Source organism: Neolamprologus brichardi, chromosome 7, assembly GCF_056152115.1.
Source record: "Neolamprologus brichardi isolate AB-2024 chromosome 7, ASM5615211v1, whole genome shotgun sequence".
Lineage (NCBI taxonomy): Eukaryota > Metazoa > Chordata > Actinopteri > Cichliformes > Cichlidae > Neolamprologus > Neolamprologus brichardi.
This window is the reverse complement of record NC_142110.1, coordinates 48,917,498-48,938,410: the sequence shown is the minus strand read 5'-3', so window position 1 is coordinate 48,938,410 and position 20,913 is coordinate 48,917,498. Positions and strand designations below refer to the sequence as shown.

The window sequence follows — 20,913 nt, the reverse complement described above, 5'->3', positions numbered from 1 at the left end:
GACGGACAGCGCTCCTGCTGAATTGCTTCGGTACTGCAGTAAACTGAGCATTGTGGCCAATACTCAGGTGTGCTCGTTGATGAGTTTTCCAACACGCTTGATTCCAATGAAGTATTACAATGCAGAAACACTGCGAGCTGATTAACTGAAGGCACACAAGTATAATCAGCAAAATGACGCAGAAAAACTTAAGTAAGCCAAGAGTCTTGTGGATTATAATTTCAATAACATGCAAAAATATATTTTATAAGCTGATGTTTCATGGCTATTTATAATACCTGAAAATTCAGTATTAACTGCAGATGAATGTGAATTAACAGAAAACAGAAATTCTCCAGTACAGTTAAGCACATTACTTAAGAACATTTTTACTGCTCATCATTCATTTTGTTTCATGTGATGCATATGGGCATACTCATAAAAAGCTACTCCCCCAGCTACTTGTCCCCAAGTGAGCTTGCAAACTTTCCTTTTTTATATACTCATTTATTTGTAATACAGTACAGGGTAAGGTACTGCGCAAAAGTCCAGAGTCACCTGTCATTAGTTTATATTTTGCTTCCAAAGAGCCAGACTTTCTTGTACTTTTTCAAAGTGGTCTTGAGCAGGTCTTGGCTTTCTGAAGGTCATTTAAAATTTTTCTTTGGACAATGGCTGCTTTTTCACTCATGTTCAGTCCTTTTACGTGACCATTTTCAGGGGAATGTTTGCTTGTTTGTTTGTTTCTTGAACCACTTAACTGACCTATGACTCACTAACCACAATAAAACACCTAACTCGAGCGATGAACACAGTGTCTTTCTACACATAACAGACAACTTGGCAAATTGTATTAAATTGTATCTTTAGGCACTTTATTACTAGCAGCCTGTCACAAAAGCACATCATTTGCTCCCATTTCTTTAGTTGAATCTACAAAAAATGCCAAAGATAACACAGTTTGAAAGGCATGAAATAATATTTCTGTACCAATGAGATGAGTCTCAAAGATCTATGAGCTGAAAACTTGGCATATCTCAGCATGCTGTGCACTGTGTCCTTAAAGATTTTGATGAAACTAGACAAGTGGAGGAAAAAAAAAAAACATCCCCCCGAAACATATCAGCAGATGGACAGTATCTGAAAGTCATGTTCTTAAGAAATAGGAAGAAAAAATCATAGGTCTGACACAGGTCTGATAGCTGTTGATCCATCTACTGCTCACTGAAGCCTCATCAGGAAAGAGGGAGAAAAGACTGGACCGAACTGAAAATCAGCTGCAACAGAATATAGGAGAGAGTATCTACAACCATCTGTCAAAATTGATGAATTGAATGTGAACACAGATAAGCACCACCAGATTTTGATCCACTGTGCAATACCATCTGGAAAGCATTCATTCAGCAGGCTTCATTTTTCAGCATGACCATGATCAAAGAAGAGCTTTGAGTGTCCTTCAAGAAGCCGGGAGAGCGATTCCTGAAGGCTACTTCAAGAAAGCCTGCCTAAGTTCTGGCTTTGTTGAAGAAAAAGGCAGTCATACCAAATATTGACTTAAGGTCATTAGAATTTTACAAACTCTGTTTTCGTTATGTCTGCATATGTTTCAATAAATTGCTGCATTTATTTCCCATTTTCCTTGTAAAATATGAATATAAATGAGGGATAGTTCAATAGACACACAAACAATTTTCAGTGCAATAGTGTTAACAGCTCTTTTTTCATGGTATGCATTTTGCTTTGTCACCACAGGACAAACACATAAAATTAAAATAGTAACAAACTAAGTAACCAAGTAAGCCATTATAACACGTCAAAAAGGCCTATATCTTCAATTTAATCCTTCAAAGATCATTGTAGCCTGTTGCATACACTCTTATTCTACAGTACTAACCTCTTCAAATTAGATGCAAATTGTTTTCAAAGCAGGGACAGCATCATCTGAGCAGATGCGAAGGCTTGCAGTATGTAACCACTGACATGCAATGCATTACTTGAATGTTTTTGCTGCTTGTTCATTACATTTGTCTCAAGACTGACGTTTTAGGAAAAACTTTCTCTCCTTAGTAAACATGAGCTGGCAGTTTATTCCGTTATCAACCTTTCAACAATCCCAGGTCCTTCTGGCATGCATAGAGGAATTTCAATATCACCCATCCAGCACTCAGCATTCAGAGGTTTTATTGGCTTCTATCGTCCAGCTGCCCAGCCCTGACTTTAAACAGGACTGTTGAGTGCAAAGATAATATGCTGGAGGCTGATGGGGTCTCTTCCCCAGGTCATTTCTCCCTTATTCTTATATCGCTCCCTCTTACCTGCAATGACTGTTTGTATGACTCTGTCTGTCCTTATCTACCACTCCTCTCAACTGCCTTTGTCCTTCTGCCTTTCTTGTATCCTGCCTTCCCCTCCTCTATCTCTCCACTCAATCCTCTCCCTCTCGCTCTATCATCCAGTTATTACGACGGGGGCAGTGCCCTCGCCTGCCTTGGCCCGAGCGCTCATCAGGCATTCCTTATGTTGCTCCACTCAGCAGCAGCCGCACGAGAAGCGATAGTGTCCTCCTTTCCCCTCTCCCACTGTGGCTGTGACTCTTGCTCCTGTCTCCAGGGGTCGTCAGTCTGCCGTCAGCCCCCCTCTGAAGTGAAGAGCCACAGAGATTACAGTCTGATCCCTGGTGACTTCAAGATATTTTTAAGAGATGATGTTAGACATGTGAAATCAAGACGTTGCAGGCAGGAGAGGAAATGCGGCAAAATAAAGGCTTTCTGGAGGAAGACAGCGATAATGGAGTAGTCAGAGTGGTGCCTCTTGGTCCAGCGTAATGGTGAGAAAATAAGGAGCTCGTAGAACATGAAAGCGTAGCTAAATGTACCTTTGGTGTCGGTGACTTGTGACATCCAGAGCTGCAGCATTTCATGCATGTGCAATAAACAGACACAAGGACTCACACAAGTACACAACAGACACAACTGGTATTTGGTTTTTTTTTTTGGTTTTGGTCAGCGGAGCTGTTGCAGGGTGTGGAGTGGTGTAGAGATACACACACAGAGAGAGAGAGAGAAGGGTGGAAGGGTGGAACACAGACTGAAGGCCACTGAGATGCCTTCTCAGCCCAAAGCTATTTCCTGTGAAAAAGGTGTAGGCACTGTTATTGGCTGGTACTGGGGCTGTGTAGATGTGTTACACTGGAAATCCAAAACATTGCTGAGTACATTGCTCTAAAGTTAAGTGCCAACCATTATAGTTTTACGAAGTACAGAATATAACTGGAATCATAATTCACCAGATGTGTTAACAAAGAATCCAAACACAGTCTTCCATCTGAGCAAATGAAATGTCTACTGCTGGTGGTTTCCGGATCTGGGTGGTGGCTGGTACCGTCAGATAAAGCCAACACGCAGTGTAAGCTAAAATGCACACAGTGATGATGCTGACATAGCCACTGCATTTTTTAAACAATCTTCACTATTTCAGTGCAGCATGTAGTTGTGCCAAGTTTTGCTAATTATCCCTAAGCACACATCCGGGGCTGATGGCAGCATGCAGCCTATAACAATAAATCCTGTGCAAAAAAAAAAAAATAAGGAGGAAAAGAATGCTCTGACCAGATCAGCAACACCAAAAAGGGCTGGAAAAGCACAGCAGACAAGTGAAGTGGGATGATTGCAGAATTCTTTCTTTGGTTAACTAAAAAGACTTCATGAAACCAAGATGGACATGCCCTCGGATGATGGGAAGAGGAAAAGTATGGAGGAAGAGTGAAATGCTTATGATCCAAAGCATATTACATTATCTGTCAAACATGTTGGAGGCAATATTGTGGCATAGGCACGCTGGCAGCCTACAAAAGTGGGTCACTCGTGTTTACTAATGATGTGAAAGCTGATAGAAACAGCAAGATGAACTCTGAAGTGTACAGGGCTATGCTCTGCTAGATTCAAATGAATGCTGCAAAACTGATCAGACAACACTTCACAGTGTAAGCGAAGGATGACCCAAGGCAAGCTGCAAAAGCAACCCGAGAGTTTCCCAAGGCAAAGAAATGGGATATTCTTCAATGGCTGAGACAGTCACCTGATCTCAACCCAACAGAGCAGCTTTTTAGTTTCTGGAGACAACGATTGCAGGATGTCCCACATACAAGCAGCAACTTCAGGGATTTTGGTGTCCATAGGTTCTAGAATTCAGGCAGTCACTGACTGCAAAGGATTCTCAACCAAGTAATAAATATTCAGATTGTTTTTGGAGCTTTTTGTTTTTTCCAATTACTTTTGAGCATCTGAAAATGGGGGACTGTATAAATGATAATAACAGTTAATGAAAAACCTTCGTAAAACCTTCCCATGAATTAAAGCTGAAGGTCTGCACTTCAGTCACTTTAACACCTTTAAATCAAAATAGTTGAAGGAGACTGTATTAGGGAAACAAAATTTTCTTTCTAGTTCCTTTGGATTCACTTAATCCCTATTGTCCATTTGCATACTTACTTTAAACTTTAATAAAGAAAGCACAATTCTCCGATTTAAATAGCTCCAAAAAACATTATCAAACATATCTCGCAAATGTACAAAACTAATAAAGTTGTTTTTAGTTCAAGTTCCACAGCTCTGTATTTTAACTAAACCTTTGTGCTAAGCAAGGAAAATTGGAAAAAAATAGAAAAAACCCCAACAATTAACTGTTATCTGATAACTTTATTATCAAGTTAAAAAAAGACAATGAATTACAATATTTACAGAATATCCAGAGATAAATGGAATAAAATTGTAAACAATCATTCTAGGCAACATCACAACCCACCATCAGGTAATCAGATTTATATGGGGAAAGGCAAGAAGGAGAGATTCTAGTGTCAAACTATGGAGACAACAGTCTGAAAGGAGAAATGCATTGGAAACAAACTAAACATATATACAAGTATCCAGTGTGTTGTCAGCAGGGGCGTAACTTTGGGTAAACTGGGAACATTACAGTCTAGAGACTGCACACAGTGAGGGATTCATAGTCCTTCTCTATTAAAATGATCACAGAACAACAAACAATTTTGGGTCGACAGCTTCATCACCCACATTGTCCCAGATTATCATCTGGTTTAACCCTGGGATTTCAAGCTGGGTAACAAGCTGCCTTACAAAGCTTATTTCTACAACAACTATTTTCAAAGAGTTTTGCTTTCAAGAAAAAAGGATACAAGCTGGTTCAGTAAAACAGAAAAAAAAGGGCTTTGAGATTCAGCATCAACTCAACTGGTTTGAGGGTATTAGAAGGACCGGGGAGTCCGACTCTCAGAGTGCCACCTACTGTTGAGTGGGTAGACGATGGAGAGGTACACTTGGAGAACATGAGCTGGTGCCCCTACTTGCCATGGACAGAAGATAACGTTGTGTCAGATTTGGGCTTGGACAAGAATAAGCTAAATCTTAGAGCAGGTCAAGAGGCTCACTAGGAACTGGAATCCAGATGTTGATGATGGTCAAGCCCAGAAATAGACAGAACAGTTTAGGTAAATGCTGCCAAAGCAAACTATTCTTTACTTGTCTCTTCCTCAACAATAAAAGCCCTGGCCATTAATCAGTAGAGAATTGCATTAATTTCCTTTATGTTTACTAATGTACAATCACACTGTGCTTCCTATCTGCTCATTCCCATTACGATACAAAATAGGGATGCATTTCCATTGGAACCAGACATTGCACGACAGGATAATAATGTTGGATTGGGGACTCAAAGCCCCCCAAGGGTTAGCTATGATCTTTAGATTTATTTTTTTCCCTTTAAAAAAAAAAAAAAAAAAAGAGTCAACACTTAAAGAAAAAAAAGGGTTAAGTTATCCTTTCTGAAACACCACAGTTCAAAACACTTAACGAGTAGTTTTGTTGTCTATACATGGCTGCAAACATGTACTTCGTCCAAGTTCAACCCATAGAACAAGTCTATGGTCCAAACCCAGATTTGCCATTTCCATCAACAGTTCAATGCTTATGAAAGCCGATTCCAGCAGCAAACACATCAGGCGTGGTAAATATTTTGGTACCAAGAACACATTGCTTTATTACGTGTTCCTCTTAACATTGGAGTTATTAGCCATTCATTTTTTCCCCTCTCCAGACTGTTTAATTGTTCTTGCTGGTCTTATTGGAGTTGGATGCGAATTTGACTTCATTGCTATTCACTTCTCATAAGGCTTAAGGGCATTCAAGCAGCAGCTTCCAACAAATACAATCTCTGCCTTTTGTCAATATTAACAATTATATAACAACTTTGTCTAACAAGAAGCACACAAATGCAGACTATGACAGGTGCGTCAAAACAGAAAAAAAAAATTCCAGAGGTCTTTAAGATCAGGGAATTTGAGACCTTTAAAAACAGTGAATCTTTAACATTGTCTCATATTTTTCCTATAGATTTTTCCTATACACGTAGAAACAAATGTTTTCAGAGCTTCCTGCTCAGGTTACACTTGTCTTTTCATTGTATTTTTTTAAAACTGGGCCAGAGACTATAGCAAAACAGGGCCATTCCCTTAGCCTCAGCCATGTGTTTCTGAAGAGACATTTCAAAGCCTATGTTTGAATGCTCAACGCAAGCACATACAAATACAGTAGAGCAACCTTTCCATAACGTAATCAACAGAGGTGACAGTGAAAGGTCCAGACATTTTTCAAAGAAACAAAGAAGGCTAGGCTACAAACATACTCAGTTTAGCCCGGGAAATCATTTGTGGTGCGAAAACATGAAACAAACACTCAAAAATAATCAAAAGCAGCTTTTCCTTCTATATACACACCATCCTCCTTATCGAACTCTCAATAATGTGAGCATAACTAATTAAATCCCATGTGCTTACAGTGGATCGGGGAGGTCAAAAGAAATAAACTGCACTATATAGTTGAGTGACTAAAACTATATCCGGCGGATTAGATTAGAATAGATTTTTTTTGGTAATCTGGTTACGCAAAAAGTCTCAATATCTTTGCGCTAGATGATAAATCACATTTTACTTTTCTGGTACTTGCTCTGTGCAATTACAATAAAGATAAATTTAACTCGATCTGATCTGATCTTAATTATTGCCAATAAGGCACACATTGGAATAGATTCATATAGAGCAAATTCTTGCGGAAAAACACACAACTTTAACTTGAATTTTTAGAGGAACGTTTGGTGTATTCCTTATTACTGTTAAAGCAATCAAAAGCCATATAGTGGCCGTAAGGGGAGCTGCATTTTAAGGCACTTGTGCACTGGTTTGGAAACACAGCTGTGGTGGGTTGACACTTGGCGTGGTCCGATCCCCCGTGCACAGTGTAATCCAGTGAACCGGACCACTCCAATACGGTTAGAACCTCCCGATCTCGGCGGAGGCGTGGACTCTTACTCCTCCGCAGAGGACGAGGAGAGAGTGGGATTTCAGGCACACCTGATTACACATTTTGCATTGAAAAGACAAGTGTAATCTTTGTCTCTCAGAAAAGTTGCCATTGGTCGTAAAACTGGTAGTTGCAATCCAGGCTAATCCTTAACGGACACAGGTAAGGTCATGACACATTAAACAAATCACTAGGTCAATCCATGACAAATTTAAAGTCACTTCCACCTCACAATCAGCCTTTTTTGGTATAATAACTTCAGTATATTCAATGAAGCAATGCAAAAACGTGGTGAATGACAAATGGAGTGGTACTTATACATTGCTTTTCTTTTTTACCTTCATGCTATGGAAATCAATTTGAGTAATAATGATAACTTTGTTCTTCTATAAAGATCCTTCTGTCCCTTACAGGTTATGGGGGTTCAACAAGCCTAGAATATGAAATAGAAAGTGGCAACAGCAACCATCGTGTACTTGGGGAGGCTGTAACTCAGAAGAATTTCAAAGTATGAAGGTAAAATGTTCCACGGTTTCATTTAATATTCTAAAATTATTGGACCAAAAAAAACAATAAATCGGCTGGCTGTGGAGAGGCGTTGTGGGATCTGCTGAGGGCAAAGGAAAACCCGGACTACACTCAACATAATATCTTACAGGAGATTTAAGCCGATCCCATTATTTCTACGATTTTCACAGTGAATTTCTGGACAATAAAAAAAAAAAAAAAAAAAAACCCAAAAGGAGTAGAAGTAAAATGCAAAGGGTGCCACAGGCCAAAGATTTATACATAGTATAATACTAAAGGGACCAAAAATTATAGCAATTCCGATCAAACGTTGGGGCAATTTGCAGAGGGAGAAAACAAGATTTGGGATTTTACTCAAATACATAAGGTGCCACTATTTCTCCAAAAATACTTCCACACACTTCACTAAAAAAAAAAAACCTCTGAAATTTTGATAAAATATAAGAAAAGCTTGGTCTACAGTGGGTCACAGCTGTAAATGCTTTTAGGCCTTTTTATTTTAGGTAAAATTTCAGTACCACTGTGTTGAATCAGCAGGGGAGGAGTGTGAAAGGTGCTTCAAATAATAAAATGCTAAAATTTAGTTTCTCGTTTTGGACAACATTCTCTATAAATAGTGGAGTTTATCTAGGTGGGAACTTTTACTGTGGATTTGACCAGAATGTCAGCAATAAAGAGTTCTGTTCACTATTGGTTACCAATATATTAAAATCTGTCCTAGGGGACCGCCCATTTAAAGAGCTTAGCCGTTTTATGCAGCACAACCTAATACTTATATATGTAACATCTAAAATCTAATAATGCACCAACTCATAAAAACTCTTTTTTTTTTTTAATGTTTCGACCTTTTGTTTCCTTTGACATCTTATTTTCTGATCCCACTACTCGGCGCTGATCCTACCCAATCTTATCACTTTCTAGCACAGCATCTCAAGAGGCCACAATCGCTTCAGCCGAACTGTTGATCCTTTTTGGTGTCAAGCTTTTCTTTGTCTTCCACATACTGGCTTTGACTTGCCAAAGATAGATCAGTGGGGTTCCCGTCCTCTTTTCTGTTGCTGGACAGGTCCAGTCTTGTGTCTGCAAACACAGAGGAGCCGGTGGAAGATGAAGCTGAGGCCTCTACTGCTGAAGTGGTGCTGGTGTCCAGTCGACTGTTGTTAACCATCCTAAAGCCAGAGGAACAATGCACAGAAAGACATCAATGAGTGTGTGAGTTTGCAAAAATTAAAGCAATTAAACAAAGTGGTGTGCACCGACAATGAGACTAGCAGCAAAAGTGGTAACATATCTCAGTTACACTACAGTCATATTATGGGAAACAGTAGTTTGTGACTGTGACACAACCAAAATTATTGCGACTGTTTTCAAGGAACTTTGAAATGACTAATTCAAAAGACAAGACCCACGTTTGTGACCTGGGTTGACCTTAATTAACATTAACGCTTGAATGCAAACATCTTTGAAAAGGATGCACCTGGTGCTTTACCAAAGTCACGTTTCTCCACAGCTGCACACCAAAGACGAAAACTGGAAAAACCTCATTTTCATCAATTCATGTCAACCATGTCAACAAACATCTTAACTCTTGAATGATTTGTCAACTTTTTCCTTAGGTTTTGTGTCAGCACAACCTTTCATCAGTTGAACTGAATGCAGAATTTTTTTTGTACATAAATGACAGCAGAGAAATGGCTAAAAAGGGCCACAGAGGACATTTAAGAGTAGGCTGGAAGAGCTGACTGGGTAGGGAAAGTATGCAGGCTCACACACAAAGAGACAGTTACGAAGAAGAGAGAGGAAAAAAAAAAATTGACTTACATGCCATGTCGAAGGACATGTCGTTCCCATTCGAGGCTGTTTGTGAAGCAGCGGCCGCAGAACTCGCAGGGAATACGCTTCTCTGCACTGCTTGGCCCAGAGCTGTTGCTGCTGCTGTTGCTGATGGGAGATGCAAGGACTTCTGGGAAATAGAGTTTCAGAATACAGCAAATTCTCACATGTCAAAAAACAAGCCTCCACATCCCCATACCTACAGATTGATCAGATTGTATTTTTTTCCATACTTAATGTACTTTTTGCAGACATACCAATATAGTTAAGTACAGCAAAATAGAAGCTAAAATGATAAAATAAGAAAATCAGCTCAGAATGACAACCTGGTTTCTGAAAGCTGGCCTACAAATAAAGAACATAAACATGAATAATTGACAAAGAGATAAATGTTATGGAATTGAGATAAATCATACTTCTAGAATATTGTTGCATGTCCTACTTATGGGCATATTTACTGAGATCAAAGAGAGACACAGGAGATAATGTATAGCACAAACATAGGTCAGCTTTACTTCACATAATCCCTTGCACTGTGGTCCCCAGTAATCTTCATCAAAGAGTCTATTCTGCTTTTATAGTCTAGTTTGTTTGTTTTTTAAGTCATAATATAGAGTTTTGGATTTGACAAGCCAGTTGTAAAATAACAGCTTTTTGGATATGACGTTACCTTGAGGGGCAGGCTTCCCTTCCCCCACTTCCTGGACTTCCTCTTCATCCTCTTCATCCTCCACTTCTTCTACTTCTTCCACCTCATCGTCTTCGTCTTTGACGTTTTCCTCCATCTCTTCATCATCCATCTCTGTCTGGCCCTCCACCATGTGCTCAATGATTTCCATTCCCACATCATTATCGTCATTCTCCTCCTCTGCTTCCTCCTCTTCCTCCTCCAGAGCCACTTTTCCATCTGAAACCATCTCCATAGTTTCTCTCTCCTCCTCCTCCTCCTCAGCACTGCTGCCTTGATCCTTTATCATGTCCAGCTGGTCCAGGTTGACCCGGCCCATCAGTTCAAAGTTGCGGATTACCTAATCGGACACAGGAGATGTGTGTTTTTCAGGTTAGTGTGGTGTTATTTATTTCTTTCTTTCAAGGAGCTCCCCCTGCTTGCTCCCCGAGTTTAAACTTTCCAGGCTTTGACAACATCAGAATGTGCATGTTTGGCCTTTTTTGTTTGATTGATTTTAAGCAGGAAAATGAAAACACAATGAAAACCTGTTAGAAATTCCAGATCTGGGTTGAGACCACAAAGCTAACTGTTTCTGCTTGGATTTGGTTTTTGATGCAATTTTTCCTCCAGCAGCTATGTTTCTCTGACCTATATTCATTCACTGTAACACAAGTCCACATCCTGCCTGTATGGGATACGACAGTCATGGTGAAAGCGGTATATATTTAGCACAAGCACAGAAATTCCTGGTATCAGTCAACGTGAGTTTTGGTGGTTATTTATAGACCAAAGTGCTCAAACAACTGAAATGTCTGGTTTTTGTAAGGCCTTAGCAGGTGAACGCCTGTCTTTTTTTAAACAGTCGCAGCTTTTGCTGAACGCTCTACTTCTCGGTCAAAGTTCCGTCTGATTCGCAAGAATTATGCAAGGAGATTTTTGTATCTCCAGTTGACAAACTCAGATAATCTAAAATAGAACATTTAACAAAGGACGGAAACTTGTTCCAATATCTCATTCATCTTGTCACCTATTATCTCACTCTTTCTGAGTAATTTCCTCCTCCCATACTCCCTGAAGACATGGAAAAGCAACCCTCCAAACCTCAACTCACATCATCCTTTAGCATGAATAAGCTTTAGCCTGCTGCCTCACCCAGGAAGAAACCTGATCTGTCATGCTTCCTTCTAACAGTCTGAAAGTTTTTCAGAACTACCATTAATCTGAAACAGGAAAAAACTAAACAAAGATGATCTGAAAAAGCTCTGAATTCATATAAATTCATAGAAAAACTCAAAACTGACTTTTTTATATAGAGGTTAAATACACAACAAGCAGTGAAGAGGCAGGGGAAAAAAGGTCGTACTGACCTCTTCCATTGTAAATAAAACTATCGCAAACGTCAACCCCAAAAAAGTATTTATAGGCGTCTGATAAAAAGAGCATCGCACGGTTTAATCAAAGAGATATGATTATAAATTATATGTGAAAATCATGGCTCTGAAGCAAGCAAATCGTTTTTCAACTAAAAGCTGGGTTTGACTTTATCCCAACAAGCACTGGGTGAAATCTCAGGTAAAGGTTGAAAAAGAACTTAAGAGGGTGCCCTTTAAAGCTCTTTCCACCTACCATCGCACATCATCTCATCATCTTATCCCTATTAAGAGAGAGTAATAGATTAACACTTTTTCCTTTCCTAGATTGATTTGTAAGAATATACTGAAACTGTAGCAATATGACACCTACTTGTCTCACCCCAATGTATCAATGCACTGCCCTTCTTTAGTTTTGTTACACCTTGATAGATAAAGGGAGACTTTGAAATGGAGCCTATTGATAATATGAGAGCATCTACATATTTTTATTCGAACTGCAGACACTCCAATCCTCTAGTTTATGACCAACTAAGGTTTCATGTAAAGATAAATGAATAAAATCACAGGCGTAACAAATGCCAGCAGAATCACTGAGGCAGTTTTTTCTACCTTAAAATGAGCAGATTTTAATGTCAACCCCAGAGCAGCCTCTTTACAAATTTTACCCCATGCTGAGCTACTATTTGGAAAAATGTGGCTCTTTTTTTTTTTTTTGGTCATTTGATTAGTTATATAAAAAATGCTTAGCAGTGAGTTGCCTGCTCTTAATAAGGTTAACCTACAACACCCAAGTAAAAAGTAAAGACACTCCTATTTATTCCCGGTGCAACTTTTCAAATACCACAAATATATGCTAATGGGGACTGATTATTGTTGTTCCAATTTAAATGTGACTTATCATTACATAGTCAGAGGGAGGGGGAAAAAAAAGAAAGAGGTATACATCTAGTCTGACTGCCGCGCTCACTGAAAGCCTTGAGGTTGTTACTTCTTACCTCTGACGAGGAGGTTATATTTTGTTATTCGCTTGCATGCGTTCCTGTCATTCTGCCTGTAAACACGATACAGTAGCTCCAACAGTTTTGAATGAATTCTGGTAAAACTGAATGTTAAATATCCATTAAAATCTGGGTTACATACACCGAGGTCAACTTCATTATTTACTGGTTGAAAACTCAGAAAAAGCTTTACTACTCAGAAACTCTGATTCTTACAAGTGTGCTGAGTATTGTCAACGTATAGAAAGTACTGTATAAAGATTTAAAACATTGTGTTACATTTGACTTCTGACCTCTCCTTCAAGGTCAAAGGCTTGATCTGAAGGTCAACTTGCTAACAACGTGTCAACAATGCTATATAGAGCTATTTAAACCTGTGTACAAATATAGGCATAAAGATAAAGATCTATGGGGATTCTAAATATGACGTAACCTTGAACCTCTGACCTCTTCTCGAGGTCAAACTTTCATAAAATGCATTTTTTTTTATTTTTAAAATTGTGCTTATTGCCTTTGCTTGTATTGGCAACATTACAAACAAAGGCAATGTGTTGGCAATGACACTGGCATTTCATTTTACATTTCCGCCTTTCTTTCAATATGACCCTAAAATACGGTACATATATAAATACCATTTTTAGAAAGAGAAAGAGCTGCCTAGTTGGTTAGAAATATATACTGTAGCATAATATTATGTAATAAGCTCAATTTATTCATGCCCAGTTATTTACAAATCAATACTTATTACCATTACCTACTCCTACACGTGTTTGTGGAATCAAAGTAAACGTCTGTCAAGTTGCCCTTTTCTGATTTTTACGGCACTACAAACGTCTTAACGTACATTCAAAAAGAACAAAGAAAACAGAATGAGTATATAAAAAATACAACAGTACTCCCTTAAAAGTAAATACTGCCTTGAGCGAGCTGCCTTGGTGGTAGTTTGTGCTCTCGAGAGTGCTTCTTGTTACTTAAAAGTATGTTTGTAAAAGTTTTACAAATTACTCGTGCTTTGAAAAAAAGAAAAAGACAACGCAATGCAGTATTTTGCTTATTTCCTCCCTTTAGGAGGTACAGTACTTTTGTGCAACACTGCCTGGGGTCCAGAAAACTGCCAACTGTACAGTGTTCCCGTGATCTGTTGCTTTATTGTACTGTAAGTACCATTTCCACTGGATTTTGGTGAGTTAACGTGAAACTCCTTTTCTTGCCAAATAACAATCTGTATTTTAAATGCTTAATGTGTTTTTTAAACGCTTAAATTTTTAAAAATGTAATGCTAATATTTTTAAAAAATGAATGTGTGTTTGTGTGTAATGTTTTTACATTACTAGATTTTCCGTCTTTACACACTGGGAGCGAGTAAGACTCTTCAGTGTTTCAGTGATGAACATCTCACGTTACACCAAGTGAGAAGAGCAATAATTAAATACAAACATGTTTATTAAGACACTCTTACAGTGAAAAGCAAGACTCTCTCGTCTGCCAAACGACACCACGATTCAGAACTACTAGTTTGAATTTACTTGAACACACCATTATACGTGAACTCCAACCGACCTTGTGCTCAAGGCGTAGATGGTCCTCTAGCTGGATCCGTCTATTGGTGTCATAATAGCAGAGCTGGCACTGGTAGGGCTTGATCTCAGCGTGCTTTTGCAGGTGCAGCTGCAGGGCCTGGTCACTGGAGCATGTGAAGGTGCATTTGTGACAACGGAAAACCAGGCCCTGAAGGTGACGCGACAGCTTGGAGCGGCTGACCTCCAATGGAGCCACGCGCTCCTCTGGTGGAGTGAGAGGAGAGTGAAGGGGAGAAAGTAAGGAGGAAATACAGGTAGTGGATGGTTTTCTTTAGTTTCCCTACAGACACGTTTTCTATCATAAAAAGTACCCGAACACTATAAATGCAGTCATATTTCTCTTTGCTTGCTTTTGTTATCTGTCACTTTAAACGCTTTCATTTACAGAAAGTGATGCTTTAACTATTGAAAAACAAGAAAAAAGCTCCACATAACATGTAAAGACCGTTGGTATTGTTACCGTTACTTTTACTGGTGTGTCTTTATTCCTCGTGATAAAAATCCATGAAAAACATTCTTGTCAGGAGAGAAATTTAAATGTTTGACTTGTCCATCACTCAGAAACATCGAGCACAGCAGACCAGGCAAAGCGAGAAGCCGAGCTCAGCTGCAGCTCCGGCAGATCAGCTGATCACAGTGCTAGCCCACATCAGCTGACGGCTCAGATGAGAAACCTCTATGTATCAGATTGGCAAATCTCACATGGGGCGTGTTTATTTAAGCCGCTTTAGCCTGCCTACAATTCGCTGTGGCTGCAACCCACCTCCACACCAGCTCCTTTCATGTTGGGTCTCTCATCAGTGTCATATCTACAGACGCTAACGCCTGCTCTCCCCTGCACGGGGGATCTGTGCTGTCCTACTCCACAGCCGAGGCATACCGCCAAGTATAAATTACAGCAGATGGAAATAACAATCTTCCTTTGACTGTAGTAGTCCTGACTCAAATATCATTTAACCGTCTCCCTCATGTTGAACACTGCAAATGCCAGCACAGGCAGTATGACGCCGACTTTGAATCTAATGGCGTTTGCTGTAAAAGGAATGTTTTGACATTTTAGGAAATGCACTGTTTTTCGGTCTTGCCGGCAGTTATATAAGATGATTGATATCTCTGATGGCTCATGTCTGTTTACTACACAAAAAGAACAAGAGTTAAAGAACAACTCAAGAGCTAGCAAACATTTGCCAAACTGGCCGCAGTGCCGACACCAAAGGTCTTCAGATCTCACCACAACACACGCCTTTCCTTTTGTAGCTGGTTTCACTCCTAAATGGTAAGTGCTAGAAAAAAAAACATTCACGCGGACTGACCCTTTGACCCTGAGATTAATTCTACCACCTGAGCCACAGCATTAAAAAACAGTCTCCCACAGCATGACCCACCGATAAAGTTGACTTTAGAAAAACATCCTATGTGGCCGGTTCCATTTTGAAGGCAGCGTACCTCTGTGCAGAACAATGTGGTCGATCATGTTGCTCTTGCGTTTGGTGTGGTAGAGGCAGAGAGGGCAGCGCAGGTCTTTAGCGAGGTCCTCTGGCATGTTGTTGTAGTGACCCGCCTCTACGTGCATGGTGAAGGTATTCCTGAGGCAGATTAAAAGACAGACAGACCGTGTAAGTTTTTCATATTTGATCCGAGAGTTTTTGTGAATTAAGACAAAAAATTATGGAAATTAAAACTCATATGCAAATATTTAATTTCTTTTAAAAACAAATAGTCAGAAACTTCAGTAAACACTCCAGTTTCCAAAAAAAAGTGAATTTTCAGGCAATTATTTCACGGTTCAGACTTTGAGGTTAAATGAGCACCTGCAAATGTGCCAATACTAAGTGCAATGTGTGGAAATCTTTCTACATTTCTCTGTTAAATTTTGTTTTTCACTTACTTGTAGCAGGTGAAAAAGGAACAGTCTTTGCACTTGAAGAGCTTCTTGCCACCGTGACGGTCCCTGTAGTGACGCCGTAGACTCTGCATGTATCCGGAGCTGAACTCACAGAACTCGCACGTGAGGATATTCTCAGGACGATTGTCGGCCACCGTTGAGCCACCAGGTGTCGAGCTGGAAGACATTTGACTGCGGGAGGCCAGCTGGTAATGACTGAGCTGCTGACGAACATCCACTGGCTCCAGGTATGACGGATCTGAGGGAGAGGCGGAGGCGTTTAGACAACCTCAGGGTTTAATAAAAGGTGACACAGTGTATGCGGACATGGGGAAAATGTAATGTCTGGCAAGTAAGATCGCTTTTTACATTGATGTTTTATCAGGATTTGTATACAAGGTGGCAGGACTTGATTATTTTCTTCCCTCACCAAGTAACCACTCCAACCACAACTCATCATCATCATCAGTCACCGACTGACTCCAGCGCACGGTGAAGTTGTCGAGCTGATGAATTTTTTTGCACAGCAGGGTGGAGTTTAACCTACTTTATCTACTTGGATCAATTGATCTCCCAGTTTTGTTCAGTTTATGTAAGAGGTCTGATTACATTTCATTGACATTTAATTTTTTTTAAAGGAGTAAACATTTCACCAGGGAATTTATTATAAGCGCCATAACTAACACTGGGAAAAGCTTCGATTTGCTCTCAACAGACCCTCAGTTATTTGCAGCACAGATTCCACAAATGCTGGAAACTTTCCTTTGAGATTCTCCACCACGCCGACATGATTGCGTCGCATAATTTCCGCAATGAACCACACTTTACGCAACATCCCAAAGGTGTTAGACTCGGATCTGGTGACTGGGGGGGGGGGGGGGTCACCGAGGAGCACGGTTGTGTCATTTTAATGAAACCAGTGTGCAATATCTTTTACTTACTATGCTTAAATGTCGCTGTTAGAGGGTTAACTGTATCATAAGGGGATGTGTGAGGTCAGCGACAGTCCTCCGATAGGCTGTAGCATTCAAACAATATCCGACTGCCATCGAGGTGCTCAGTAGTGAACTCTAGAGACTGTGTGAAAATCTCATGAGATCAGCAGCTTCGAAAACACTCAAACCACCAAATCAGCCCGTCTGGAACTGACAATTATGCCACTAACACAAGCTTCTAACGTGTATCAGCAAGATTGTGCTACTACACTGCTGGAAAATAAGTGGCTGTTTAGATACACATACGAAAAGGTACGTGGTCTTAACAAAGTCTTCAGTAAGTCGATAGAAAGAATACATAACGTTAAATAAAAGGGCCATATATGATTCATGCCTCTGTAAAGAAGAGGTGTTCAGATGTGCTTACACCAAATGTCCCTCACACCCCCGCCGAAGTGTAACTGTGACTGTTGTCATTTTGTACCCTGCCTCTTTCCCTCCTCTATAATATCATCGAGCCGGCTCATATTCTCGTCCTAGTTTGAGCCTCCAACACATCAATAAATAAACTACAGTGACACTAACGGAGTATCTCTCCGTGCGAAAAATACCTCATTCAGCACTAAGAGTAGGCGAAAGCAAGCAGGGAATGGGGAAAAAACTCAACAACTTTTCTTTGAAACTTTGCTGTTACAAAATTCTTGAGATCCATTTTTTGACTTAGGCAGAGGAGACGGAAGAGCTCTATTAAATTAAACAGCGCCACGCTTGATTAATTCCCGTAATATCTTCTCCGCGATGTGGAGGTGGTATGGAGATGAGACGGAAGATGAAGAGCAGATTCTGTAGTTAGGTGGGGACGTGGCTTCTTAAATTGTTCATTAAGGGCTAAAACTATTTATTGTACTGCACTAGAGATGGAATACCTGTGTGGGAAAGTTAAAGGAAAGGAGGAGAACGCCTTACCATAGCGGCTGCCTACACTAACTGCCAAGCTGTCGGCCTCAAATTGGAAAAGCTAACATGGAAGTCATAAAGGAGTTACCTGCAAGCTAACACACATTGTAAGTACAGCTGAAACCTTTAGAAACTCACTCGCTTTGCAGGTATTTGGTCATAAACTAAAGCACTGAAAAAATTTAACCTACTCCTTTGCTTTATAGAGTTCCTAAAGCTATTAATTATTCATCCTGCGGGGATGATGAGCGTGTATAGCAGTTTAGTAGTCACAGAGATATGGTGTGGATCAAACTAATACGCCTGCACTGCCATTTTGCTAAAAGCGATGATGAGGCTGGATTTCAAAGACCTTTTGGTTTTATTTTCATAATTCTGCCAGGTACAACTGTTAAGAGGAATTTTCCAAGAAATTCAAGTAAACATCGCCGCTAACGGGCGATCAAATGGAAATCTTTTTCAAGACACCCTGCCAACAAGACAAACTCCCTCTGTTTGAATTTCAGACATTCAGCTGAAGGTAGCTAGTTTGACTCAGTAAAGAGACATTCAATATGTCAGCCCCGCTCTCTCAATGCTTCATTTGTCTTGGTGGGGCACAGCTGACAGTGGTGGATGGTGCATTGAGGAATGCTGCCCCGTTTCAGCTCCAGGGAAGATTCCACAGCTCCAGCAGCAAGGTGACAGCTGCTGCCAAGAACAGTCTGCAAGCTAAAGCAGCCGCTGCAAAGCCACTATAACACCTCAAACATGGGATTACATCAAGGGGTTTACTTCTACACCAGCCTAGAGTCACGGCGCGTCCCCGTCTGAACATATTCTGTGGAAAAACAGTGTCTTACGTAGTCAAATCTAAACAACCACAGTACTACATTAAAGCATTTCTCCAACATGAATGCATGACTCACGAATACCAGACTCACTTCTACAGATGGCTATGCTTGTTAGGCATCCCCGTTTAATTTTATTAACACTATTCCCCCTCAATGTGACGGCACTTTCCTGCCTGCATATCCAAGCATACATTGAGAATGTCTGATACTTCGGGGGTGGGAGGATCGTGACATTCAAGTGACTGAAATGTGTGTTTCGACAGAAGTGATTGGTCGTGAGAGGTTGTTTCCCAATGATACCCCATATAGACACCTGAGATTACCCTGGCAACCAGTTATACAGTTAAATGCATACACCCTCAGTGACAGCTACTTCATGCTGACTCCTATTTGACTATAATAAACATTACATGAGCTCCTGCAGTTTTCTATATAACTTCTTTGCAGTGAATTTCATTAAATGTAAGATTCAAAGCTGGAAAATGCTGTAGTCGACTGTGGTGAGCCAGGAGCACGCTGCTTACCAGCACCTATAAATCTCACTAGATAAAATATTATAATTTGTTCCTTTTACACAGAGACAAACCGAAGAAAACAATGCTTAATGAAGATAACACATGATCTCATACCATCAGGTGCTATGGAAGTCTGTTCTGGATTACTGGCCGGTCGGGGGGGCCTGAGGGTGGCATGCGCAGCCTGGTTGGCTGCTCGGAGTTTGGGAAGGGTCAAGACTTCACCGTGGTCTCTCAGAGAGTGCTCCTTCAGCTGGCTGATGGTCATAGAAGTGAAGGGGCAGGACAAGCACTTGTATGTGTGCTGCTCACCTGGAAGAATATTGAGGATCATGAGGCGTTGGACTTGATTTTTACATCAACACAGAAGTTTTATACACATCAGGCTTGAAAAGACCTGCACATGGTTCTAGATAGCTAATTAGGGAGCATTTGTTAATGAAAGCGGTGATGATAAACACATCCCCGACCACAAACAAAGCCCTTTGAGGAAATCTGGAGCAAATGTAATACCCTATTGGCAACAGGGCTCCCCCTGAGTTACAGCGTTTATTAAAGCTTCTTAAACTTCAAGCAAAAAATGCTGAAGCTGGTCCCATATTATAGACTTAGAAGAAATTTGATTTGATTGCTATTTGAAAGTTTGAATTTGCACCTGAACGAAGAGCTCATAAAAACTGTAATCCTTGGTTCATTAAAAAGCGTTCAGCGCAGGTTAGTGAGCCACACAAAAAGAGTACTTCATAAAATACAAAAGGTTACAATGAGGTTATCACAGCTTATCTCTCATTTACAAATTGAAGCCCAATACAGTGACCCATTTTATTATTGTATGCTCTATTATAGCATATAACTGCACACTGGTGCACGCTTTACTTTATAATTTTTGGTTTTGATGTTCTGAATGTTCCCATGGGGATTTCCAGCCTTGTACTTCCTGCTTCTGTTAAATGTATTTGCTTAACATCTTAAAAGGAAGCAGCATCCTGATCCAAATCTAACTCTAACATTGGCTTGCCACACACAGCACTGAACTATTTCTAGTAAGAATATCTTCAATATAAATTCCTGGTAGCTTCAATACAAAAGCAATGTGAATGGAAACATTCAATGCTGATTGTTTTCACAATTCCACTTATTGAATGTAACTAAACACTGGTTTGCCTCAAAGATCTAGAGCGGGGAAGTCAGACTTACATTGTGGGCCACATACATCCCACTTTGATCTTAACCAGTGAAACTGCTCTTTCTGTCAGTGTAAAGAGGTTTAACTACACTTGCAGACATAACAAATTAAAGGAATCTTTGGGCTTAAACTGTAAGAAATAAATTGTAAACTATGGACCCACTGTAAAAATTTCTGACCTTTACAGATCAGATTGACTTATTACCAATTGAAAAAAAGTTGAAAGTTAAATCAGTATACATTTTTTGATTATTTTGGTGTAGTGTGA

At 40.0% G+C, this 20,913-nt stretch overlaps 1 protein-coding gene across 5 annotated transcripts in view; it reads right to left on the bottom strand.

Moving 5' to 3' along the window:
• Nucleotides 1-4,661: 4,661 nt before the first annotated feature.
• Nucleotides 4,662-20,913, bottom strand: part of znf462 (zinc finger protein 462) — a 54,170-nt gene continuing 37,918 nt past the window's right edge. For all 5 annotated transcript variants that reach the window (XM_006789011.3, XM_006789010.3, XM_006789012.3 and 2 more), the window contains exons 7-13: nt 19,574-19,771; nt 16,223-16,478; nt 15,781-15,920; nt 14,315-14,538; nt 10,384-10,741; nt 9,702-9,843; nt 4,662-9,049 (exon numbers count right to left, since the gene is read on the bottom strand). In XM_006789011.3, coding sequence (XP_006789074.2) covers nt 8,830-9,049; nt 9,702-9,843; nt 10,384-10,741; nt 14,315-14,538; nt 15,781-15,920; nt 16,223-16,478; nt 19,574-19,771 — 1,538 coding nt within the window. In that variant the 3' untranslated portion in view covers nt 4,662-8,829. The remainder of the gene's footprint in view (nt 9,050-9,701; nt 9,844-10,383; nt 10,742-14,314; nt 14,539-15,780; nt 15,921-16,222; nt 16,479-19,573; nt 19,772-20,913) is intronic.